The sequence below is a fragment of the Typopeltis vanoorti genome, chromosome 5, assembly GCF_054136105.1.
Source record: "Typopeltis vanoorti isolate ZY-2024b chromosome 5, IOZ_Tvanoo_1.0, whole genome shotgun sequence".
Taxonomy (NCBI): Eukaryota; Metazoa; Arthropoda; class Arachnida; order Uropygi; family Thelyphonidae; genus Typopeltis; species Typopeltis vanoorti.
Genome location: NC_143553.1, coordinates 133,951,790 through 133,978,547, shown reverse-complemented (window position 1 = coordinate 133,978,547; position 26,758 = coordinate 133,951,790). Strand labels below are relative to the sequence as shown.

Here is a 26,758-nt window from a genome sequence, read left to right as displayed (position 1 = left end):
AGGATATTAGGAAAGAACTTGACATTGTCAGCATCGAGGAATGCGTTAGCAGAGCTAATCTCAGATGGTATGGTCACTTAAATAGAATGGGCGAGGAAAGATTAGCAAAACAAGTGTTCTCTGCCAGGTTGGCAGCAAAACGACTCAGAGGAAGACCAAGATATAGGTGGATTGATACGGTACAAAGTGCCTTAGACGATAGAAATATAAGATCAGATAATGTTGGAGTCTTGACAAGTAACAGACTGATTTGGAGGAAAATTGTAGATAGGAAGTTAGTAATGATGTAATTTTTTCATGTAGTACTGTCATATCCTGTACACCCCTTGAGGGTACATGGCAGGAATTTGATGATGATATTTGTTGAGGTTAGAATAGTTTGTTATGCCAGAGGTAGATTCAAGAAATATTCTCTTATATTTGTATTTGCTCTGGTGAGATAAGATGGCCTTTTTCTGATGGGATCCTGTAACCAGTATCCAAGACATGTTGGTACCCTCTGGATAATCTAACAACAACATCATTTCCTTTTTCCCATCATGGACACAAATTTCAGTGGTTATAACTATGTAACCCCGTACGGGGCAGTCAACACGACACTTGATTTGGAAATGATGTCAGAGCTGAGAAATGAGCAAATCATTCTGCCATTACAAGAAATATCAATATCATCCATGGTAATTTAAATGGTATCATTACTCCACCATGCAAAGAAAAACTAAATGAACTATTACTACTAGCAATAGTAATAGTTCATACTGTAGTAATATCAGCATCAAACATGATGCTGATATTCTGCATCCAGAAAACCAAACACTTCGACAAACAAGCAGACTAAACATTAAAAATTATGATATCAGGTTCAAAGCAGTATAACTGAGAGGAGACCTCCACATAGCCTTTAAAGGAATGTGGAGAACCGACCAGGGCTTCTGACCTAATGTCCAATCCTCACCTTCTCACCCTGTTGGATATCTACCTGGATACTGAACGAATGATGATGGGCCGGCAATTTGGGATTTAACCAACCAAATTGTATTCTTATTGGTTAAACCAAAATAAAAAATGATGGTACAACACGACAAAATTTCATGCGGGCTGGGGCAAAGCCCGGTTAAACAAGGTCCCAGTTGTTTTCGCCAGGGAACCAGGGCGAACAGCGAAAAGTCAGCTACTCGAACAAATCTGAAAACAAACCCCAACTCAACATCACCAGAGTTAAAGATCGGTACTATCAATGTAAGAAGCCTGAATGGCAAAGAAATGGAGCTAGCTGAGGAATTAGATAAGTACCAGATTGATATAATAGGGGTGACTGAAACAAAAAAGACAAAAACTGGTGAGATCTTTCTGAACAATAAATACAAAATGTTATATTCAGGAAATGACAATCAAGGAAATGAAGGAGTAGCCATAGTATTCAATACAAAATATGAGGCTAATCTTGAATGGCAGGCAGTCTCAAGTAGAGTGATGTGGGCAAATATCAGAATGGGGAATTGGACAATGAGACTTATTTGTGCCTATGGTCCCACAGAAGGTTCTACTAAGGTAGAAGTGGAAGAATTTTTTGATGCTTTAGAAAAAGCAACTGACACAATGAAAAAGGAAAAGTTGGTCCTTGTTGGGGATCTAAATAGCAGAGTAAGAAATGATTGTCAGACATACAAAAATATTTTGGGAAAATTTGGAGAAAAGAGCAAAGCTAATAATCATGGCAAATATCTGTTGGATTTCTGTTCAGGACATGGACTGGTTATTACTAACACCATGTTGCAACATAATAATGTGCACAAATTCACATGGAGAGAAGAGGCAAGGAATAAGAAAAGTCTCATTGACTATGTTATTGTTGATAGTGATGCTTCCTCCCTGGTGCAGGAAACCAGAATGTACAGAGGATTTGAAATTGGAAGCGATCACTATTTAGTCTTGAGCAGGATAAAATTGAATTTCGTACTGAAAAGAATAACATGTAAGAAAGTTTTAAAGCAAATAAAAGTTGAGCAGCTCTCAGATGTGAACTGTAGACTAAAAACACAAAGATTATTGAAGAAAAAATGAAAGAGTTTCAGAACAGAAACCAAACCTTGGAGATTCAATGGCAAGCCTTGAAGAAAACCCTGATTGATTCAGCCAGAGAGGCATGTGGTGAGGTTGTCAAAAAGGATAGAAAAATCAGAACTCCACAGTGGACACAGGAAGTTAAAGAGGCAGTGAAGGAAAAGAAGAAAGCATATCAAAAGTTCCTGGCAAATAAGTCAGCTTGTGCTCTTAGAGAATACAGAGACAAATGAAAGAAAGCTAAACACTGTTTAAAACTAGCTAAACAAAAGTCATGGGAGGACTTTGGCAAGAACAAAGAAAATAAATATCAAGAAGGTGGTAATATATTCTGGAGGTTGTTGAAGAAGCTTAGAAATGGAGGAAAGAGTGCTGTAAAAGGCGTTAGAGATGATAAAAGTTACATGAAAACAGGAGAAAAAGATATCCTTGAAGTATGGAGTAATTACTTTGAAAAACTGCTAAATGAAACAAGCAGTGATGACAGCACAGTGGTAAAAAACACTGACCAGGCATGCAGGCAGGAATACATATCCATACTTGAAGTAGAAAAAGCGACCAAAGGCTTGAAATGTGGAAAGGCAGCAGGAGTAGATGATATTCGACCAGAAATGCTGAAATATGGTGGTATAAAAGTTTTACAGTGGCTGCACTGCATAGTTCCGAAATCCTGGACTGAGGGACGAATTCCCGATGATTGGAGTAGAGCTCTCATAGTGCCCATATATAAAAAAGGAAACAAAACTGAATGTGAGAATTACAGAGGTGTATTCCTACTGAGTGTTCCTGGTAAGATATAGGCAAGTATACTTGAGAAACGATTGAGAAGAATTGTGTAAGAAAAGCTTGGTGAAGAACAAGCTGGATTCAGGCCAAATAGAGGTTGTCAGGATCAGATCTCCACTTTACGACAAATAGTTGAGAAAGCATGGGAATATAACAAAGATCTGTATTTAAGTTTTGTCGATCTGAAAAAGGCATATGATAAGGTGCCAAGAGAGAAGCTATTCAATAAGCTACAGTTATATGGTGTCAATGGGGCATTATATCAAGCAATACTTGGTCTGCATTTGAGTTGTAAGTCGGCAGTTAGAATTGAAGGAAGTACAGTAAGATGGTTTAATGTTAAATCTGGTGTGAGACAAGGATGTACATTATCCCCTCTGTTATTCATTATCTATATGGATCACATTATGAAGGAAAGTGGTATTAAACATGATATCAGAATTGGAGATGTTATACTTCTAAATAAATCTGCTACAAGTTTGCAAGAATCCCTGACTAAATTGAATAACTGTTTTAATAGATATGGTATGAAGGTCAGCATTAAAAAGACAAAGACAATGAAAATAGGTAGAATTGTTGAAAATGTCAATTGTGTTGTGAACAAGGAACCTGTGGAACAAGTAAAACATTTCAGCTACTTAGGCACGATTTTTACTGAAGATGGTAAATTAAATATGGAAATAGATAACAGAATCAAGAAAGCTGGTATGATAGGAAGTCAGTTGAATAAATTCATATGGAATAAGAGAAAAATTAGTCGGAACACTAAATTAGCTGTATACAAAACAGTGTTCAAACCAGTTTTAACTTATGGATCTGAGAGCTGGGTCAGAAGTAAAAACTCTTGACCAAAGAGTAGAGACCACAGATATGAGAGTCCTGAGAAAGATTAGAGGTGTGAACAGATGGCATCAATGGCAATATCATATTAAAAACGAAGATATTAGGAAAGAACTTGACACTGTCGGCATCCAGGAATGCATTAGCAGAGCTAATCTCAGGTGGTATGGTCACTTAAATAGAATGGGTGAGGAAAGATTAGCAAAACAAGTGTTTTCTGCCAGGTTGGCTGGAAAACGACCTAGAGGAAGACCAAGATATAGGTGGATTGATATGGTACAATGTGCCTTATATGATAGAAATATGAGATCTGATAATGATAATATTGGAGTCTTGACGAGTAACAGACTGATTTGGAGGAAAATTGTAGATAGGAAGTTAGTAATTATGTAAATTTTTCATGTAGTACTATCATATCCTTTACACCCATTGAGGGTACATGTCAGGAATTTGATGATGATGATGATATCATACGACAAGATAGGCCATGGCAGAGGGCATCTGACACTAATCCGTACCTTGTCACATGAAGTTGTTGAACTAGAAGTAGTAGCAGAAGGAAATGATATAGAAGAAATCCAAATACTGGAACAAAGTAAAAGGCCATTAAAACATATTCAATTATCATCATCTTCCTAACAAACCTGGACGAAATCTTTCTGGCCTATCCCAACTCATTGAAGAAAACTTAATTATCTTAGGAGACATGACTAGCAAGCACTTAGTATGGGGTTCTGAAGAAATAAACTCAAGAAGAGAAAACCTGAGTAATTTCTTAGATGAAACAGGACTAATAACTCTCAACAGTGTTATATGTAATGAGACAGATAAGTGGAGAATTCACTTATCTGTCTCATTCTTATGGTAGATATTATTGCAGTATCCCCAACTCTTCATAATAAAGCTATTTGGTCTGTTTTGGAACCAGTAGGAAGCAACCATACCCCATTATTAACTAACCCCAAAAATCACTAGACCCACCCAAAAAAGAAAATATCATTGGAACTTCCAAAAGGCAAATTGAGAGAAACACAAGAAGGAAGTAATCAAAATGCTGAAAGGTTACACATACCATTGACACAGACAAAGACTACATAACTTGGAAGAATACTACCTAAATGAAGCAAAATTTATTTCAAACTACACACAGGTCCACCAGGAACTCGCTAGTAAAATAACTAAAAGAAATGAATCATTTAACACCTTAAAAATTGCAAGCTCTCCAGAAACCAGGATCGAGTACAACAAGACAAATGCAGAAATTAAACAAAAATATAATCTATTACAAAGAACTAGGTGGCAAGAATTTTGCCACAACTAAAATCCAAACACTTCAGATACCAAACTTAGGAAACTGGTTCCGCAAGTTCTCTGTTCACAACGCAGTTGACATTTTCAACAATTCTGCCTATTTTCATTGTCTTTTTATTGCTGACCTTCATACCATATCTATTACAAAAGTTATTCAATTTAGTCAGGGAATCTTGCAGAATTGTAGCGGATTTATTTAGAAGTATAACATCGTCTGCATAAAGCAAAGAGCTTACATTAACATCACCAGTTGACATTTTCAACAATTCTGCCTATTTTCATTGTCTTTTTATTGCTGACCTTCATACCATATCTATTACAAAAGTTATTCAATTTAGTCAGGGAATCTTGCAGAATTGTAGCAGATTTATTTAGAAGTATAACATCGTCTGCGTAAAGCAAAGAGCTTACATTAACATCACCAATTTTGATATCATGTTTAATACCACTTTCCTTCATAATGTGATCCATATAGATAATGAATAACGGAGGGGATAATGTACATCCTTGTCTCACACCAGATTTAATTAAACCATCTTCTGTACTTCTCTCAATTCTAACTGCTAACTTACAACTGAAATAAAGACTAAGTATTGCTTGATATAATGCCCCACTGACACCACATAAGTGTATTGTATTGAATAGCTTCTCTCTTGGCACCTTGTCATATGCCTTTTCCAGATCGACAAAACTTAAATACAGATCTTTGTTATATTCCCATGCTTTCTCAACTATTTGTTGTAAAGTGAAGGTCTGATCCTGACAGCCTCTATTTGGCCTGAATCCAGCTTGTTCTTCACCAAGCTTTTCTTCCACAATTCTTCTCAACCGTTTCTCAAGTATACTTGCATAGATCTTGCCAGGAACACTCAGTAGGGAAATACCTCTGTAATTCTCACATTCAGTTTTATTTCCCTTTTTATATATGGGTACTATGAGAGCTCTACTCCAATCATCGGGAATTCGTCCCTCTGTCCAGGCTTTCTGAACTATGCAGTGCAGCCACTGTAAGACTCTTATGCCACCATACTTCAGCATTTCTGGTCAAATATCATCTACTCCTGCTGCCTTTCCACATTTCAAGCCTTTGATGGCTTTTTCTACTTCAAGTATGGATATGTATTCCTGACTGTATGCCTGTTGAGTGTTTTTTACCACTGTGCTATCACTGTTTGTTTCATTTAGCAATTTTTCAAAGTAATTGCTCCATACTTCAAGGATATCTTTTTCTCCCGTTTTCATGTCACCTTCAGCATCTCTAATTCCTTTTACAGCACTCTTTTCTCCATTTCTAAGCTTCTTCAACAATCTCCAGAATATCTTACCATCTTCTTGATATTTATTTTCAATGTTCTTGCCAAAGTCCTCCCATGACTTTTCTTTAGCTAGTTTTACACAGTGTTTAGCTTTCTTGCATTTGTCTTTGTATTCTCTAAGAGCACAAGCTGACTTATTTGCCAGTAATGTGTGATATGCTTTCTTCTTTTCCTTCACTGCTTCTTTAACTTCCTGTGTTCACCATGGAGTACTGATTTTTCTATCCTTGCAGACAACTTCACCACATGCCTCTCTGGCTGAATCAATCAGTCTTTTCTTCAAGGCTTACCACTGAATCTCTAAGGTTTGGTTGCTATTCTCAAACTCTTTCATTTTTTCTTCAATAATCTTTGTGTATTTTAGTCTACAGTTCACATCTGAGAGCTGCTCAACTTTTATTAAATGTTATTTAAAACTTTCTTAAATGTTATTCTTTTCAATATGAAATTCAATTTTATTCTGTTCAAGACTAAATAGTGATCACTTCCAATTTCAAATCCTCTGTACACTCTGGTATCCTGCACCAGGTAGAAAACATCACTATCAACAATAACATAATCAATGAGACTTTTCTTATTCCTAGCCTCTTTTCTCATGTGAATTTGTGTACATTTTTATGTTGGAACATGGTGTTAGTAATAACCAGTCCATGTCCTGAGCAGAAATCCAACAGGTATTTGCCATTATTATTAGCTTTGCTCTTTTCTAATTTTCCCAAAATATTTTTGTATGTCTGACAATCATTTCCTACTCCGCTATTTAGATCCCCAACAAGGACTAACTTCCTTTTTCATTGTGTCAGTTGCTTTCTCTAAAGCATCAAAAAATTCCTCCCTTAGTAGAACCTTCTGTGGGACCATAGGCACAAATAAGTCTCATTGTCCAATTCCCCATTCTCATATTTGCCTACATCACTCTACTTGAGACTGCCTCCCATTCAAGAAGATTAGCCTCGTGTTCAATGAAATGGATAGCGATGGAACATTCACAGAAAATAGTCAAGAGAATGTAATTAGGAATACATAATTATCAGTTATAAACGAAGGACAGAGAGAGAGAGAGAATGAAATGGTCTGAAGGATGCAGTGTATCACCAATCTTTTTAAAGTTTACATGGATAACAAAAGAAAAAAAAAAGTGGTATCAAACTTAAGGTAGAAAATGCCATCAGATATTGGTAGAAAAGTATAAAGGTTTTACAATGGCTGCACTAGATAATTCAGAAGACATGCACCGAATGTTAAATTCCAGATGATTGAGTACAGTTCTCAGAATATCTATAAAAAGAGAAATAAAACAATGTGAGAGTTGTAGAAGAATTTTCCCAACAGAGTGTTCCAGGTAAAATTTTTGCATGCACACTTCAGAAGAAAGATGCTAAGAAAAAGTGTGAATCAAAATTGAAGAAGAAAGTCAGAGTTCAGGCCAAACAGGGGTCATCAATATTAGATTTTCACTTCAAGACAGGTAGTTGAGAAATCATGGAGAATATGACAAAGTGTGAAGAGAACAGCTACACAAACACTACAATTGTTGCAAGTTTTTCCACTTGGTTATACTATAAATTAAAGATACCAAGAAATTATATTCTTGATTTAATCTTTTACCAAAGTGTAAGCAAACAAAGTTTGTGTGTGAAGTAACTTCATGACTGAGCATCTTGTATACAACGGCTGATACTTCGTATCACTTGCCTTAGTATCCCATAATACAATGCACATATCCTTATGGACATGTATAATGCTATGCATTATGGGAAGGGTCACTGCCCAGACTGGCTTTTACCTTTATTGAGGTCTCATCAGTGGGAGCTAGACCCAGAAGTGATACCAAGGTTGAAGTAATGCAGAAGTCATATTTCCATATACAAGTAGCTTAAAGGTACCACACCTTATTACTAAAATACTCTGGATTAGAGATAGATGTTGAAAGTTTTTTTTCACTTGGATATAGTATGAATTTAAAGCTGCCAAAGTGGCATCAAATCTCTGATATTAAAATCTTTACTTGATGCATATGAGTTATAAAACAGTGAATGTCTACATGATTATTTCACTAGATTGAATAACTGCTTGGCATGAAATCAGCAATAAAAATGATGTGAAAATAGGCAAGAACGAGGAAAATACAATTGCATTTTTAATGGAGAACCTAAGGAACAAGTAAAACAGTTTAGCTATTTAGTATGATTTTAAGTGGATTAAGGTTCCCATTGGCAAATCAATAATGGAAACAGGCAACAGAATAAGCAAAGCTGATATGGCAGGGAGTCAACTGAACAAATTTATATGGAATAAGAGAGAAAAATTAGCTAAAACACTAAACTAGAATTATACAAGACAGTGTTTCAATCCAATTTTAACTTATGGGTTAGAAGTAAAGCAGTGGATTAAAGACTAGAGACAGCATATGTGAGTTGAGTAAAATCAGGGGAGAGAGAGAGAAGAGATGGCATCAACGGCAGAATCATATTAAAAATGACAATATCAAGAAAGACAGGGTTAAAATTCAGAAGTATGTGAGCAGAGCTAATCTAAAGTGGCATAGTAACCTAAAGAGAATGGGAGAGGAAATGTTTTTAAAACAAGTATTTCATGCCAATATGGTCAGGAAAAGAATCAGAGGAAGACCAAGATCTAGGTGGATCAATGCAGTTAGAATTACCCTATAAGACCAATTTATATCACAATATCAGGATACTATCAAATAACAGGTTAATTTGTAGGAAAACTGTTGATAGGAGGTTAATAATAATGAAAACTTAATCATGGAGTACTAACATAGTATCTTGTACATCCCTTATGGATATATACCAAGAATTTGATGACAATGATACTTCATGAAGCAAATATGAATATGAAAGATTATTTCTTGAATCTGCATTTATCCTTAAAAAGTATTTAACCCCAACAGATATGGATGCAGTAAACTTCAATTCATCTGGAAAATCCTCATTCAAGAATAATCAGTCCAATGGCCTAAGAACACTCAATCAGGTCCAATTTGGAACTGTAGGCCTTCTTTTGTCTTACTTCGACTGTGTAGTATTTGTGTGTGCAAATATCTATAACAGTGCTGTTCACATGATCACGCTAATTTAACTTTCACAAAATACTGCAAGTATTATATAAATATTAAATCCAGCTTTATTTCAAAGCCAAATGCAGAAACTATGAAAGTTTCATATGAAATTTGACCAGAGAGCTTATGGGAATACACTCGGCAGCATTTATGAGTTGCCCTAGAGTCCGTATATTTGCCCTCTACTGTTCCATTTTGATAATGGTTTCACTGGCCTGACAGCTGTTTCAAACTGGTTGGTTCTCCTCAGAGACCAGGCAGAAACCTTAAGAGAGTAAAAACTCTCATTCAGTACTAAGGAACTCAAAGTGTCTGAGAGGTGTATTTTTCATAAGCGAACTCTCGGACAGTGCATAAAGTATTTACTACACTAAAGAACCAAAATGCTTCATTTTGGTGATGCAAAATTATATAAATCAAGTGGATATTAAATCCAGCACAATTATTTCAAAGCCAAATACATAAACTATGAAAGTTTCATATGAAATTTGACCAGAGAGCTTCCTAGGAATACACTCCAGCATTTACGAGTTGCCCTAGAGCAGACCTTATAGGAGACATGATTGCAGCATCCATATATTCGCCTTCTATTGGATTGGTCAATTTTGATAAGGTTTCACTGGCCTGAGAGCTGTTTCGAACTGGTTGATTCTCCTCAGAGACCAGGCCGAAACCTTAAGAGAGCAAAAACTCTCATTCAGTACTAAGGAACTCCTATTTGAGAGTTTGAAAGTGCTGGAGATGATCACAAAATCAGAAGACTTGTCCGTAACTAATGTAGATAATTGCCTCCGATTGGGAAGAGTAATCATGCAGTCTTGACTTAGGAGATTGCCAAATGTGGAATTTTCAGTTAAGAAGTTGAATGTATGACCTACAGTGCAGGTGATCACGGCAAGCTTCAAGGTAGCTTGAAGCATGCCATGTCATAAGAATCTGCAACAAAAGGATGTCATGGAAGAATTAAGAGATATCTAAAGGACTGAAAACCCAAGTTTAGGATGGTTGTTTAGAAATAATGGCAGAAGTAACCTAAGCTATGAGGCCAGTGTATTATGTCTACTAATTGTGTGTTTTCTTATGGCCAGTTTTGTTTTGTTTTGCAGGATTAAAAAAAAAAAAAAAAAAAAAAAAAAAAAAAAAAAAAAAAAAAAAAGTTCTGGGCCCAAGGTCAGGAGGATGAATTCTGGTACATGTTAGATGTATAATATCATTAAGCAGGAGTTACAATAAAAGAAAACATTTTGGAACAAATATAAAGAGAAAGGTGATCAGGAAGTTTATAAGCAGTACAATCTCAGGCAAGAAAGTGACCAGAATGGTAAGAAAAGAGAGGAAAATCTGATTATCAGAAGAAATCAGCTGAGCAGGCAAAGGAAATCTCCAAAAGTTCTTTTGCTGTGTGGCAAGCAAAAGATAGAAGGAGTGCTGATGGTAGCAAGGTGATAGAAGCAGACAAAATAACTGAGTTACTGAGCGATCATTTTACAATGGTCTATCATCCCAGTGAAGTTACTGATGTGGTATATGTAACAGTAGCTGATATGAGAATAGAGGTTGATGAATTTTAAGTATTTAGGACATTGCAGAATTTCGCTGCAAACAGAGTCATGGGATAAGATGGGATATCAGCTTGCATATTATGAGAATGTGCTTAGGAATTGGTATTGTCTCTGACTAAGGCCATTTAAGTCACAGCTCTTGCAAAGGGAGTAGCAGGAGGGCAAAATAGTTCCATCACATAAAGAAGGCTTCAAACACTGCAGCAGAAAATTGTAGACCAATCAACATTTCAGGAGTAGTGGTAAAGATATTGGAAAAGTTGGTCAGCATTGAGAGGGGTGGGGTAGCAGCATGACTTTGTAAATGGTAAGCAATGCATTAGTAATTTACTAACTTTTTATAATGGAGTGGCAGCTGAGTCAGATAAAGTGAACAGCTATGTGATGATACTACTGAGGTTTGCAGGGGGGGGGGGGATAAAAAAAAAGAAGGAATCCAGGAGAAAGTGAGTGACTGGAAATGTGCTGCAAGGTGATGGACTTGGACTACTATTGTTTAATTTGCAAATAATTTATCTGAAGGCAAATATTCAGTGTTTGCAGATGATATAAAATTTGGTAAGAAGCAAGATGACCAAGATGGTAAGCAAGTTGTGGAATGCTCTCCATAACAACAAATTCAGGATTTGTGGATTACAAAAGTTGGTTGATAGGTGGAAAAGAGGGGATATGATAGAAATATATAAGTTATTGGAAGGCTTTTATAGGATTGATGTAGACTGTCTGGAGGGGAGATAACAAGGGATCATCAGTGAGAAATGAGTAAGATTGTGGTCCAGCAAGAGTGGAAGGACTGGATTTTTCATTTTAAGAGTGGCAAATGAGTGGAATGAGTTGCTAAAGTTTGTTTGTTTGAATGCTTTGTCTGTCAATGAGTTCAAGGAGAGGCATGATAGATATTGTGCAGATAGTTTGGATCTTCCTTCAAACAGCATGGAGGTATCCATGTAATAATAATAAACTTCAACAATATGCCATTTGCATAAAGGTCACATGGCTTACCATGAAAAAAGTATTCATGCACAACTATGACAAGTTAGAAACTACCATTTCATGACACCTCACTTGTACTCAATATCAGGGCCATACTCATAATAATTTCAGTCAAGTAATGCAAGTGCCACTTGCTCTTCAAGATATTGCAAACAAATTTAAGATGAATGTGACAGCTGTGTATGGCTTTCAATCAAGACAGGCTTCTTTAGCACAAGATTTGCCTTAACATACTGCATACTGTTTGATATTAAAATAATATGTTAGGGTTTCACAACCGAGATGGATGTTTAACAGATTTAGGAAAACTAGCAAATGGAAATAAACATTAAAACATTTACTGTGATATATCAATCATTAATTATTAAAACAGCAAGCAACTATAGAATCCTACAAACTATATATATATATATATATATATATGTGTGTGTGTGTGTGTAGAAAGTATTTTATTTTACCTTGGGTATAATAAATGTTAAAGATACCAAGCTATTTTAAACCTGGTTTTACTCCATTTCCCAAGTAAGCAAACAGACAAACAAGTCAAGTTTGCACCTGCAAGTGTTGCAAGTCTAGCTGACCCTGCACGTAGTGCAAGACCAAGGCAACTCATGGTAAAAGTAGAATAAGCTCTGTTCACTAATCTTAATATTTACCCTTAATGCAAAGCACATCTCCTGGAGGAGATGTATATGATGTTTGTATTAAAGGCAAGGGGCCACTACCCAGAATGGTTTCAACCTTTATTGAGGTCTCATCAGTGGGAGCCAGGCTAGAAATACCAAGATTTTAGTAATACAGAGCTTTTAAGTATTTTACCAGAACAAGTTACCATAAGGTGTTTTAACCTTATTAAATAAAAATCTCAGGAGGAGATATAAATGTAGAAAGTATTTTACCTTGGGTATAATAAATGTTAAAGATACACCTGGTTTTACTCTATTTCCCAAGTAAGCAGACAGACAAACAGTCAAACAAGTTTACCATGAGTTGCCTTGGTCTTGCGCTACGTGCAGGGTCAGCTAGACTTGCAACACTTGCAGGCACAAACTTGACTTGTTTGTCTGTTTGCTTACTTGGGAAATGGAGTAAAACCAGGTTTAAAATAGCTTGGTATCTTTAACATATATATATATGTGTGTGTGTTTGTTTTTTATTATGTCTAATGCTAGAATTTATTCACACAATACTAGCCAGTCCTACCCAGCACCTTGGGTAGGACTGGCTATGGACCTAAGATGTGTCTGTTTACAAATGCCAGAAGTATCAGGAATAAAGGGGATGAAATGGTCTCAGTGATTGAGTTTATTTGCCCCCAAATCATTGGAATAAGTGAAACATGGTTGAATGAAGATGATATCATAACGGGAATAGAAATGGAACAGTACAGTATTTTTTGCGAGGATAGAAAGGGGAAGAAGGGAGGAGGGGGGGGCTGCTGATAATAGCAGGGGAATTAAGTCCACATAAGGTAGATGTGAAAGGGGGGAAATAGTGGAAATGGTTATGAGGCAGTGTGGTGTAATGTGGAGGTTGAGAAGAAGATGTATTTAGTTGGATGTTACCATAGGCCTGGGAATGTGGAAAGTGGTGATGAAGAATCTGGGAATAAGGAAAATGAATTTCTTGGGTTCTTGAGAGATAACTATCTCAGGCAGCATGTAAAGAATGGCACGTGAGGATCAAGTGTTCTAGATCTCATCATTCCATCAGAGAATGTCATTGTTAGAGGGATTTCACATTTTCCTCCAATTGGTGGAAGTGATCATGAAGTAATCACCTGTGTTGTGGCTAGTCATATGCAGACTTTTGTGTGGAAAGGATATATGTAGAATTATAAGGCTGGTGATTATGACAAGCTTAGGAGACAGCTTGGAGCTATAACATGGAACGAGGAGTTGAGTGGTAAGGAAATAAATGCTGCATGGGAACAGAGACAAAGAAATACATAACAGCAACAATGTATGACTGTATTTCGAAGGCCAAAAGGCTGAATAAGGTAGGTGTAAAATGGATGAATGTGGAGCTTAAACATGAAATCTGGAAAAAAAGAAGGTACTTTGGAGGAAGTACAAGATGAATAATGGTGATAATCAGTCGCATGAAGATTATAAAGAATAGGCCAGGAGAATGACTCAGTTAGTAAGGAAAACAAAAGTAGAGTATGAGCAGAAATTGGCAAATCAGGCAAAGAAAAACCTTTGAGAGTTTTTTTTAGGTATGTGACAAGTAGAAGGAAGAATGATCATGGTAAGATGAAGTTAAAGGATGAAAGTGGTAGAATGATAACTGCTTATAAATTGATCACTGAGGTATTCAGTGATCAATTTATAAGGATATTTCATCCTGATCATGGTAGAATCATGAGGAACTTAAGTGTAGAGGCCATAGGAGAGGATGTATTAATTGTGAGATATTTGAGGAAATAAATAAACTTGATGTCAATAAGGCAACAATAGGATTTGATGACACATCACCACACATCTTGAGGGAATGTTTCAGGGAATTGGCATGCCTGTTTAATAAGAGTCTTACAACAGCACAAGTTCCAAGGGAGTGGAAGGAGGGTAAAATTGTTCCACTGCATAAAGGTGGTGATAAGGCTGCAGCTTCAAATTATAGGTCGGTGTGTATATCTGGAGTTGTGGTGAAGGTCCTGGAGAGATTGGTGAGAAGTAGGATACAGAAATGGGTTGAAAACAGCAGTATTCTCTGTGTTTATAAGCATGGGTTTGTTAAGGAGAGATCATATTTCACTAACTTACTTATAACAGGGTGACAAATACCTTGGATAGGGGAGATGCATATACAGTGGTGTACTTAGATTTTGCAAAGGCTTTTGATAGACTGCCACACGATAAGCTCTTAAATATATTGAAAAAGATGGGATTGGATAACAGAATTCTGAGTTGGATCAGTGACTGGCTGTCAGATTGGTATCAGAAAGTTGTATACGGGAGTGCAATATCCCGAAAAAAAAAAAGTAACTAGCGGCATGCTGCAGGGGTCAGTTTTGGGGCCTTTATTGTTCAATTGTGCTGAATATAGAAATGATATCCATATTGTTTCATACAGTGATCTCATGTGATAACCTATATATGTATGTTAATGATATTGGGTTGGGTTTAACTAGTGATACACAGCTGTTTGCAGGTAATGCAAAACTGGAGAGAGTAATGCAGAGTAAGCAGATCTTATTGCCTTAAAATAGAACTTGAATAGATTGCATAACTGGGCAGGTAAGTGGAACTGTCAGTTCAATGTTGCAAAGTGTAAGGTTTTGAGATTTGGTAAGCAATGATGGGATGCAAAGTATACACTTGGTGGGGAAACTTTAACGGAAGTAGAGAAGATGAGAGATCTAGGAGTGATGGTGGACAAGGACCTGAAATTCAGGGGGCCACATTGCGCAAGTTGTGAAGACATCACATCGGATAATGGCAATAATGCAGAGGACCCTGACATGCAGAAACAAAGAGGTTATGATTCCATTGTATAAGGCCTTGATCAGATCTCATATGAATTATTGTACTCAGATTTGGTCACCAGGTTTTCATGGTTACAAGGATATGTTGAAAAGGGTCCAGAGAAGATTCACACAGATAGTCAGTGGTCTTTGGAATGTGGAGTATGAGGACAAATTGAGAAAATGTAAGTTGCAGAGCCTCATGAATAGGAGGAAGAGGGGGGAGGGGGGGATATGATTGAGAGATACAAGCTAGTCAGGGGTTGTTATCGGGTCGACATGGAAGAAATTTTTCATAGAATGGGAGAAGGGAATAGAACAAGGGGCCATCACCGGAAACTGTATAAGGAGGGTGTGAACATAGGAGTGAGGAGTAGGTTCTTTGCATGGAGGGTGGTTGGTGATTGGAATGCATTGCCAGAGTGTGTTGTGGGTGTAGACACATTGCATCAATTTAAGGCACGGTTGGATGAGCACTGTGTGCAATAGTGTGTGTTGAATGAGTATTGTGTGCAATAGTGTAACCTTCCACGATGTCTCTGACTCCATATTTTGTGATGAATAATAATTCATCACAAAATAATTCTTTTAATCAATGCATTTTTAATTTTCAAAAGTTCAATTGTATTAAGTAAGTAGGAAAACACAATTAATTACCAATACATATAAAGAATCCAACTTTGCATCTATGATATCAGAATCGATCTTTTCTAGAAGAAGTGGCAAAAGATATTCTGAAAATTTGGGTGTTGATGTTAAACATCTCCTCAAGGCTATTGATAAATCTTTTCTGGTAACTGCATTAGGATCTCCTGGTTTCTGAAACAGTATTATTCATCATTATTAAGGAACTGAATCATTAACCAATAAAAGTATTTAGTTAAGCAAATTATATTATATCAGTATTAATGACTTCAAAACTTACAAGGAACCTTTTTTTTAAAAAATATGCACAGCAGAAGTATGCATGAAGTAATTTTAAATGATGGTTATTAATATAAGATCATGGTATGTATAATATTACTGTACACCAATGAAATGATTTTAAGCAATAGTTATTTTAACACGTGCTGAATATGGAAATGATATCCATATTGTTTCATACAGTGATCTCATGTGATAATCAAAGAGACGGGAACTTATGTGGAATTATAATAATCTTAGACGTCAACTTCGGGAAGTTTCACGGAGGGAGGAATTGGAAGGCCGGGATATCGTTAGCGCGTGGGAAATTTTGAAAGAATATTTGTTAGCAGCAATGGTAAGTTGTATACCACGAGTGAAGAAGAGGACACAATTTGGAGTAAAGTGGATGACAAACAATATTAAACAGGAATTGCATGTGAAAAAGAGGCTATGGAAGAGATATAAGGAGACAGGTGAAGAGAGGATGCGTGAAGAATATAAGACACAGGCCAGAAGAGTGACTAGTGGTAAGGAAAGCGAAACTGGAATATGAGAGGAGATTGGCCCTAAGATCCAAAGAAAATCCTAGGGAATTTTTTAGCTATGTGGCCAGTAGGAGGAGAAATGACCGTGGAAGAATGATATTGTGGGATAAAAATGGGAATAGAGTGACTGATGCAGAGGACATAGTGGAATTGTTCAATGACCACTTTATTGGAGTATTTCATCCTGGAGGAATCAGTTTTAATGCTAGAGGGATAGGGCAGGTTCAAGGTTTAGAGGTACAGGAGGAGAGTGTGTTTCAGATACTGAGAACTCTGGATGTCAATAAAGCTTTGGGACTGGATGGTATTTCACCACGAGTTTTGAGAGAATGTGCTAGGGAACTGACAGTAGCTTTAAACTTTTCAATGAAAGTCTCGCTTCGGCAAAGGTGCCCAAGGAATGGAAGGAAGGTAAGATAGTGCCATTGCATAAGGGTGGTAACAGACTGGAAGTGTCTAATTATAGACCAGTCTGTGTATCATCAGTAGTTGTTAAGATCTTGGAGAAAGTAGTGAGGGACCGTATACAGCACTGGGCAGATGAGGGTAATGTTATCTGTGAGAGTCAACATGGATTTGTGAAAGGGAACTCTTGTTTTAGCAATATGATAGCCTTTTATAATAAAGTTACAAGAACATTAGATGAGGGAAAGGCATATACTGCAATTTTCTTAGACTTAGCAAAGGCATTTGACAGGGTGCCACATGATAAGCTGATATTTAAGTTGCAACACATGGGTCTGGATGTCAGATTGGTCAACTGGATTCAGGATTGGCTGTCTGATAGGTATCAGAGAGTTGTGTATGGTGGAGCAGTTTCAAGGAGACAGAAGGTTACAAGTGGGGTCCCACAGGGCTCAGTACTAGGACCTATATTGTTTAACCTTTATATCAATGACATTGCCAGTGGATTGCAAGGGGATATTCAGTTGTTTGCGGATGATGCGAAGCTGGGAAGGATTATTAGTAATAGTGCAGATGTGGTAGCCCTGCAAGAGGATTTGAATAAGCTAGATAGATGGGCAAATGAATGGGGGGGGGTGTCAGTTTAATGCAGCAAAATGTAAGGTCTTGAGGTTTGGGAAACATCGATGGGATGCTGCATACTCTATGGGAGGAGTTATACTGGAGGAAGTTGGGGAGACAAGAGATCTGGGGTTGATGATTGATAGAAACCTGAAGTTTAGGGGACATATTGCAAAGGTGGTGAAGGTAACACAGAGGATTGCTGCAATTATGAGGACACTGACCTGCAGAGATAAGAGAGTTATCATTCTGTTGTATGATCAGACCACACTTGGATTATTGTTCTCAGATTTGGTCCCCAGGATTTGAAGGGGATAAATTAACTGTGGAAAAGATACAAAGATGGATGACAAAGATGGTCTCAGGATTGTACAATGATAGTTATGAGAATCGGCTGAGGGAATGTGGACTGCAGAGTTTGGCGGATAGAAGAAGGAGAGGTGATATGATTGAGACTTTTAAACTGTTGAGAGGTGGTTACAGGGTTGACGCTGGGGAGTTCTTTCACTTGGTTGAACAGCGGGAAGGAGTGATGACAAGAGGCCATCCCTGGAAGTTACGAAAGGAAATTGTGAGCAAGAGGGTGAGGAGTGGTTTCTTTGCATGGAGGGTGGTTGAGCCGTGGAATGCATTGCCTGATAGAGTGGTGAGGGCAAGAACAGTCAATGAGTTTAAGGAGTGGTATGATAGACTTTGTGTTTCTTAGGGGGAATCTCCCCTCGATGAGTCTTGACAGACTTTATGTTCTTAAGAAAGACCTCCCACGATGAGTCTTTTGACTCCACGGAGGCCTGAATAATAATAACCTAAACATCATTCCCTCCCTATGAGTGGTCCTTATGTTCCGCAAAGATACTAACAAATTAATGGAAATGCCGGGGAGAAAGAAAACATGAAAACAAAATCCTGATGAATGGAACTCATTTATAGATTTTTTTTTGTTGGTATTTTAAATGTAGCTTCCACCCATGAAACAATGTAAACCTGGTGTGAGTTATTAAAAGATATTAAAATTTTTAATAAATAAAACTTTGGAAAGCTAAGAAGTTATTTGTAATTTTTTTTTTATATCTTTTATATATCATTTTTGAATGTTGTTATTTATTTTTTACATAAATAAATCCAGAAACCAAACATGAAACTTTTTCAAGCAAATTCAAGGCAGTGTTCTCACACCAGATGATGGCATTCTTTTCCCACCTAAGGATAATATGATTTGAACTGCATCTGCTGGTTGGAGAGTGGGTATATTAACCATTAGGCTGACAAAACTTAGTTTGAAGGCCATACATACTGTAAATAAAATCACTCTATTCCAGTAGCATATGATGTCCACATGAAGGAATTCTTCACAAAATAGGTTTCACATTTCTTTTTTATTCAAAAAAGACAATCAAGCTAAAATGGCATTACAAGGTTTAAAAGTGGCCAGGAAGAGAAGCAGCTTATAATGTCCCCTTATCATTGAATCCCAGAGTTCTCTTACCACACACTAACTCAGTTTGATGAAAATTTTGTATGAAAAAACTTTAAATAGAATGGTGATGGCTTCCAGTTTCCTAGAATATGTGATGCAAAATAATGAGTACATATTTTGTGATTATCTGTGAAAATACTAGTGGTGGTGATGGGCGGTAGATGCCGTTTGTGTAGATGATGATGGTAGTTGTAGTTGGTGGATTGAATGGTGGAAACAGAGCTGTAGAGTAACCCTCCCTCGATGGGTCTTGGAACTCCCTGGAGGTGTCACATAATAATAATCTTCTTCTTCCCTTCATGTATTAGGCCTAATGGCCTGTTATGGAGCTATCCTTAGCTCTTCTAAGTTGTACCTGTCCCAAGGATAAGGTGACTAGCCCTATGGCTATAGTCTGTGTGTTCACAGGGGCAGGTTTGCCTGCTTGAAGGATGGAAAATCCCAGATAAACTGGGAAGCAAAATTCTACTGTCCACGCCCAAGACCGGCTAACTTGGCTATGGCTGAGAAAGATCCTTAAGCTCCTCACATCGGCGACGGGAATTGAACCTAGGACACTCCTTTCCCAGGCATATGGTTGCAAAGCACATAGCTAATTGACTAACCGTGTAGACTAATAATAATAATATTTATTGACTGACAAAGTCTACCCTTATGAAGGACAATTTTTTTTCCGATTACATTTTTAAAATGATAAAAAAAGAAGCATGTAAAGGCTTTCAAAACTGTTACTACTAATTTTCCAAGTTAAAAATGTCTGTTAAAAGGATCTTATAATAGACACAATGATCAAACAAACAATGGTATGCAACAAGTTATTACGATCCACTTAATTTCAATTTCTTTCCTCCTAAACATGAGTGAGGTTGGCATCAAAAATAGAAAACATTTCCACCATAATCTGTCACTTTATGAAACAGAAGTATTCAGGTAAGTGTATTCTAATAAACTTGCTGATTTTCTGGTTCTTAATCAAAGAAAAGTTATAAGCAAAAGATTTCATAAATTCACATATATGCATACTATAGGTTCCCAATGCTAGCCTCATTGGCAAAGTAGACACAGCACTTCCTAAGCAACAGGGTGCAGGTTTGAATCCCATCGTAAATTTGGGAGTTGGTAAAACATCTTAAGCTGATAAATGAATTTCATCAGCAAGTGTGAACTCTGATATCTGTACAGCTGCCGCCCTCTTATTCATTTAACCAGTATCATATCAATTCCCATTTGTTCTAATTTGCATAACAGAGTTCAATCCAGTATTCTGTCAAATGCCTTTGCAAAATCTAGCAGAATCACTATGCAGCTATTGTGAAGGGTAGGGTAGTGTCTTAGTAATTCACTAACTTTTTATCCAACTCAGCTGTTTCTCCATTATAATTAGTGAATTACTAAGATATGACCTACTCTTCACAAAGCCACGTTGCTCCTCATATAGTATCATATTTTTATCTACCCATTCTTGAATTCTCTTTTTGACCAATTTTTCCAGTACTTTTACCACCATGCCTGAGATAGTGATTGGTCCATAATTTGCTACTGCAGTCTTAGAATCTCCTTTCTTTTAATGTTGCACGGCGATCAGCATTCATTTTAGAAATTATGGGCTTTATACAACCGTGTTATAAATAACTTTTAATTTTTAATTTCCCGACGTTTAGATCTTCATATTAAGATCATCATCTGGAGTATATACAAATATACAAGGACAAGCTGAGTTACATTACATACAGTAAGCTAAACAAACAATGATTTGATCACCGGTTACTATACTGGTATGACCTATAGTGAAAAAAAAAAAAAATACAAATTAATTAATTATTTAGAAACTACATCAAAGCTAAATTCTATTTAATATAACACGAGAAAAACATTCTTTCTTATAGATAGTCTTCTTTCAGTAACAATTGATGTCCCATTTTTAACATTACAATTGTTATTTTAGATTTAGGATTCTGGATTATCTACAGTCCTGTTTATAGTCAACTCTGAGAGAGAGAAAGGTTCCATTGGGTAGAATATGTGCCTTCCGTATGCTTGGGATTTTTAGACCATCATTATTGTTCAGATTGGGATGGTTGATAAGAATCTCACAGGCTTACTTAAATTTGCTTTCATACCATGTTTTGGTGTGATGTAAACAGCTTTTCCAGTCAATTCTATGCAAAGTATTCAGGGCATGATCAGAGAGACCAGCTTCGCCATAGTTATTATATTTAATGTGTCATTTATGTTCCTTTTGTCAGATAGGAATTGTGCGTCCTGTTTCTCCTATATATGGTATATTACAGGTGCAATAAATACGGTATACTCCAGGGTGGGCTAGCAGAGAGAGTGGGTCTTTGGATGAGTTGAGTAAGCTTTTTAATTTTGCAGGAGGTTTAAAGGTGGCTTTGAGGTTGTATTTTTGTAGTATTCTGTTTATTTTATCTGATGTCCCTTTAATGTAAGGAATGGTTATAGTTTTATTGTAGTCTGGTTTATCTTTGTTTTTTTTTATTGAGGTCTTGTAGAGAATTTTGTTAATAGTGTTTTGGCTGTAACCAATTTTTCGAAAAGTATTGCTGATAACTCTAAATTCATCTTTCAGCGCATGTTCATTGGAGCAGATCTTCAAAGCCCTGTTTTTTTAGATTATTAATGACACCTAATTTTTGTGTTGAGTGGTGGTAGGAGTTCGTGTGTATATATTGGCCAATATGTGACGGTTTCCGGTAAACAGTGAAGGAAAGACGTGTGACAAGTGTATCTAGAAACGGAAGTGTGTGCTGTTTTTCAATCTCAATTGTGAACTGTATGCATTTGTATTGTTTGTTTAGGTGGCTAAGGAAAGTGTCTAGTATCCGGTGGCCATGGGACCAGATCGCGAAAACATTGTCAAAGTATCTAAGCCAGACCTTGGGTTTTAAAGGAGAGGAGCATGTTGCTCAAAATGTTCCATATAAAAGTTAGCAATAGAAGGGGGGATAATAACGAGCCCATGGCTGTGCCTTCTTTTTGTAGGTAGAAAGCATTTTGCCATACAAAATAACCAGAACGTAATGCATGCACAAAGAGCGCCCTGATATCTGGAGGGAATTTGTTCTGTAAAAGAAGGATTGTGGCATTGATTGGGACATTCGTAAAGAGATGTCAAAACTGACTAATAAATCATCTTTTTCTAATGTAATGTCTTTGATTATGTTTATGAAGCGTTGCGTGTTTCTGATATAGGAGGGGAAACGACCTACCAACTTCTTGAGTGTTTGCTGCTAATTTCTTAGCTAGGTAGGTGATAATTCGGACTATTTATACCTTCGACTATCGGTCGGAGTGGTGTGTTTGTTTGTATATCTTTGGTAGACTGTAAATTCTCAGGGAATGAGCATACTTTGTATGCTCATTCCCCGAGTAGTTATTTGACTGTATCTTTAGGCCATGTAGTAATAGATTTAAGTAGTTTCTCTGTGTTTCTGTTTTATTCCATTGGTTGGATCATAGTTAACACGTTGGTATGTGCTATTGTCTGAGACTAGCAGATTCATTTTTTCTAAATAAGTGGTTTGGTTTAGAATAACGGTGGCACTTCCTTTATTGGCTCTAGTAATTGTGATGTTCAGATTTGATTTTAACAATTTCACCACCATCTTCGTTTTCCCTTTTTTTTTACCTTGCGGTGTTGAGGGTTTATTAATCATCGGACCTCAAACCGTTCACAGGATAATGTCGTCAGCCCTATCCCCACCGTTAATTCGTGTTTTGTTAAGTTACTTATTGTTTTCTTATGATTTATACGTAAAATGTTGGCAGTTTCTAAACGTATTTTGTCTGCTATGTTATTTGGGATGAATCTTAAGCCTCTTTCAATATTACAAATAAAATTCAGTTTGTTCATTGATCTGGGTGCTACGCCAAAATTTAGACCTTTGCTGAGTAGCGAGAGTTAATCTTTGTTTAAGGCGTGGTTGGATAGGTTCACTACGTTACTGTTACCTGCCAATGATCGGTGGCTCCTGTTGCTTCTTGTTGGTTGTTAACATTCACTGTGGAGAAATTCGAATATGCCCGTTGGTTTTGTCGACCTTTTAGTCTATGAAATTTGGATGTGAGATTTTCTATGACGGTGTTTCTCGCTGCATCTCTCTCTCTCTGTGTTTTGCTGTGAATTATAAACTGTTTATAACTTATTTTATTTTTATTAATAATGGCAGATAAAATTCAATACTTGAATGTTATTTGTGAATGAATGAAAGGACTGCTGTTGTTCCAGTGAAAAGAAAAAAAAAACCTGCAAACACTACAACTGGATACTAATATAAAAATTATTAAATTTAGTGATAATGGTGTTCTGAACATCGAGACTGGCTACACTTACCTCCTGCTATTGTCGTTGCAGTTGTTAAAAACAAAGATAAAGAAGAAGAAGAATTCTAATTAATACTACAGTTTTCTGTAAATGCGTGAGAATCTTATTGCCGAAATGAAAAACACCGAGGATTGAGGACCAAACTGGTTGGTGTGTTCCTTTAAGCTAAACTATTCAAGGACAACTTTCACATATGCAAAAATTATTCTATATTTTTCATTTCAGTATCTAACTATGTATATCATTTCTGCACAAATATGACTGCTTAAGAATGTTATTAAACCATTACATGCATGCATCTATCTATCTATCTATCTACTCTCTATATATAAAAAGATAAGCCGAAATTTGAAACGTTTTTATGTCACTTTTTTGTCTCTGGCTTACCAGCCCAGAACTAGGGGGGGGGGGTGCCATAGGCGCAGCGCCCCCTTAGTACATATATATATATAAAACCAGTAATTTCTATACAATAGTTGTCTGGTACATAACATGTTGACTTCCTGGGATATGCCTGTATTTTGTTGTGCATTATAGGGAATATACACATAATAACAAAATACCAGACCAGTTTTGACTTTTATGAAGTCTCTTCAGTAGGAGTCAGAGTGAAGAGGATACCAAGAAATTGTTGGATTAAGGAGGATTATTGAGCACTTGGTTCACCCACCATGGGCTATTGACTACTAGTAAGTTGTGTTTTTTTTTATATCTTTTATTTATTTATTTTTTGGGAGATGGCACATTTGTCCTGTGCTATTTGTTTGCTGTAGTCTAAAGTGGTAGACCATAATCGACTTGAGATATTATTGAGTCTTTGGCTCACCTATTAAAACTCACTTCTGTCAGTGAGTTTAAAATATAAATAAATAAATAAATAAAATAAACCTATCCAGTATGGTTTTAGGATATTTACGTTTTTCAGACTCACTGTAGTCTACTGCTTAGTGGATTAATGGCTAAAGTGGATGGCAGTCTTTTGCATAGGAAAGTTTTGATCTCAGAGATACCAGCTTCTTGGTGAAGCTGTATGTTTCTTATATACCTGGTGCACTAAAAGCTATTTGTAAATATCTGTTCTGGATTATCTGTAGTTTGTTAGCAGTATTGTCTACATATAGGATCATTGTGCTTGCAAATGTATGTCAGCCACATTGATAGGACAAAGCAAAAGTGATAGCAGGGACTCCTGGGGAGGGGGAGGCAACCAGCTGTGATTCTGCAATTGCTGTGGTAGGATTGGTAAATTTAACAATTCCTAATGGGAATTTGGACTGCAAGAGTTTGAAAAGAAGCCTACTGTGCAAAATTTTGTTGAATGCTTTGGCATCCAGGAGGACTGCCCTTTCCAGCTGAACTCCTACTCCTGTGCTGATGTTTTCCATGACTCTCATTCCAAGAACTTGTTCAGTGGAGTGGTTATACCAAAATCCAAATTGCTCACTGAGGATGAGATTTGATTCTTTAGTGATCTTCTGCAGTCTTATTAGTATTCCCCTCTTGGCTATTTTTCCTGGGCAGGAAAGCAGGCTGACTGGGGGATAATTTTGGGAGAGGTATGCTGCTTTTCCTGGTTTCAGGGTTAAGATTACACAGCCACTTTTCATTGTGCTGGGAAGCACTGATTTCTTAATAGCGTATTACTAATAGTGACAATGTTTATTATGGCTTTATGTGGAAGGCATGTGATGATTTTGTTAGAAATCCCATCCAGGCATGGAGCTTTCCTAAGTTTGGTAATGACTTCATGTACCTCAGCAGGTGATGTCAGTTGGATGGAGTTAACATGTTCTGTGTGTTTTAGTGTACAAGGTACCCAGGTGGGTACATGCAATCTAGATCAGCATAGGTGTGTACTTTGGATTACACTGCTTCTCTACACTGCTGGCAAAAGTTTCAACTTTGTCTATGTCACATATGTAAAGCTTGGTCATTTTCCAGAGCATCTGGTCCACCGTGCTAAGGACTGAAGTTTTGTCTTCCAGTCTTGATTTCGAGATGCTTCTTTCTAAGCCCTGTTGAGCACTTGTTGGTGTTCTGGGAGCACCACTATGTGGTATTGGCACTTGGCTCTGTTTTTTCATGGATCAAGTTTTTAATCTCATCCAGAAGTCAGCTGGAGTTTATGCATGGCACATCAGCAGCTGTTAATGCAGTTGTTATCTGTATTTCCAAGCTTGAAATTCAGTCATTACTTTTTTCCTTTGAGTCCATGAACTGAGATAATAAATTTGTATTGACACCACTGCTTCTTCATGTGAGGAGCATGCTTAGGCAGTTTGCTGTGCCATTTGGAGGGGGGGGGGCAGAAATCAGCATATGCTGTGGATGCCAGTGCAGTTGTTGGTGGGCTCTTTGGTTTTCTTTTGCTTGGTTTTTGGGAGACCAAATATTGCTTGGTTTCCAAAAACTTTTCTCCCTCTCTCTCTCTCTCTATTTCACTTACAATGCAGAATTGCATCAGGACTAATGTTCTAATGGCTACCTCCTTTCCTTTATATAACAGAAAAAAAAATGCAAATCTCACCCACAAAGGCTGTTTGCCAAGTAGACTGGCAAATGAAAAAATTCTCTCACTGACCTCTATCTATACTTTTGCTGATTACAATATACATTTCCACTTATCCATTTGACAAACCTAAACTTCCCAAGCTTTGAGATCTTCTACAACTAGTGTACTTTAACCACCGATCTCCATCCATTCTTCAATGCTATCAAAAAGCAATTTTTTTTCCCTTTCCAAAAAAGATCTTGGTTCACATCCTCTTACTTGTGATGATACCTCCCAAACATGATCAGTTCTCTCTTTTGGAGCTGACATTTAGCTCTAACCTTTCCTGGCACAAACAACATCACATCTGATGTGATATACTCAATACGCCTATAAAGACAGTTCAACTAATCAATGATCCTTCTCTTACAGATTGTTTCTGCTTTATATTTTTTCCACAGCTTCGATGATAGTGATCCCACAATTTCTAAGTCTATAAAGACATGAGCAGTAGCTGTCAAACAATCCATTTCAATTACTGAAAACCT

The 26,758-nt window shown here is 36.9% G+C and overlaps 1 protein-coding gene across 1 annotated transcript in view; it reads right to left on the bottom strand.

Moving 5' to 3' along the window:
* Mms19 (MMS19 nucleotide excision repair protein) overlaps positions 1-26,758 on the bottom strand; it is a 364,717-nt gene that overhangs the window by 268,255 nt on the left and 69,704 nt on the right. Inside the window, exon 8 of the mRNA XM_090393489.1 lies at positions 16,078-16,239. Coding sequence (XP_090249615.1) covers positions 16,078-16,239 — 162 coding nt within the window. The remainder of the gene's footprint in view (positions 1-16,077; positions 16,240-26,758) is intronic.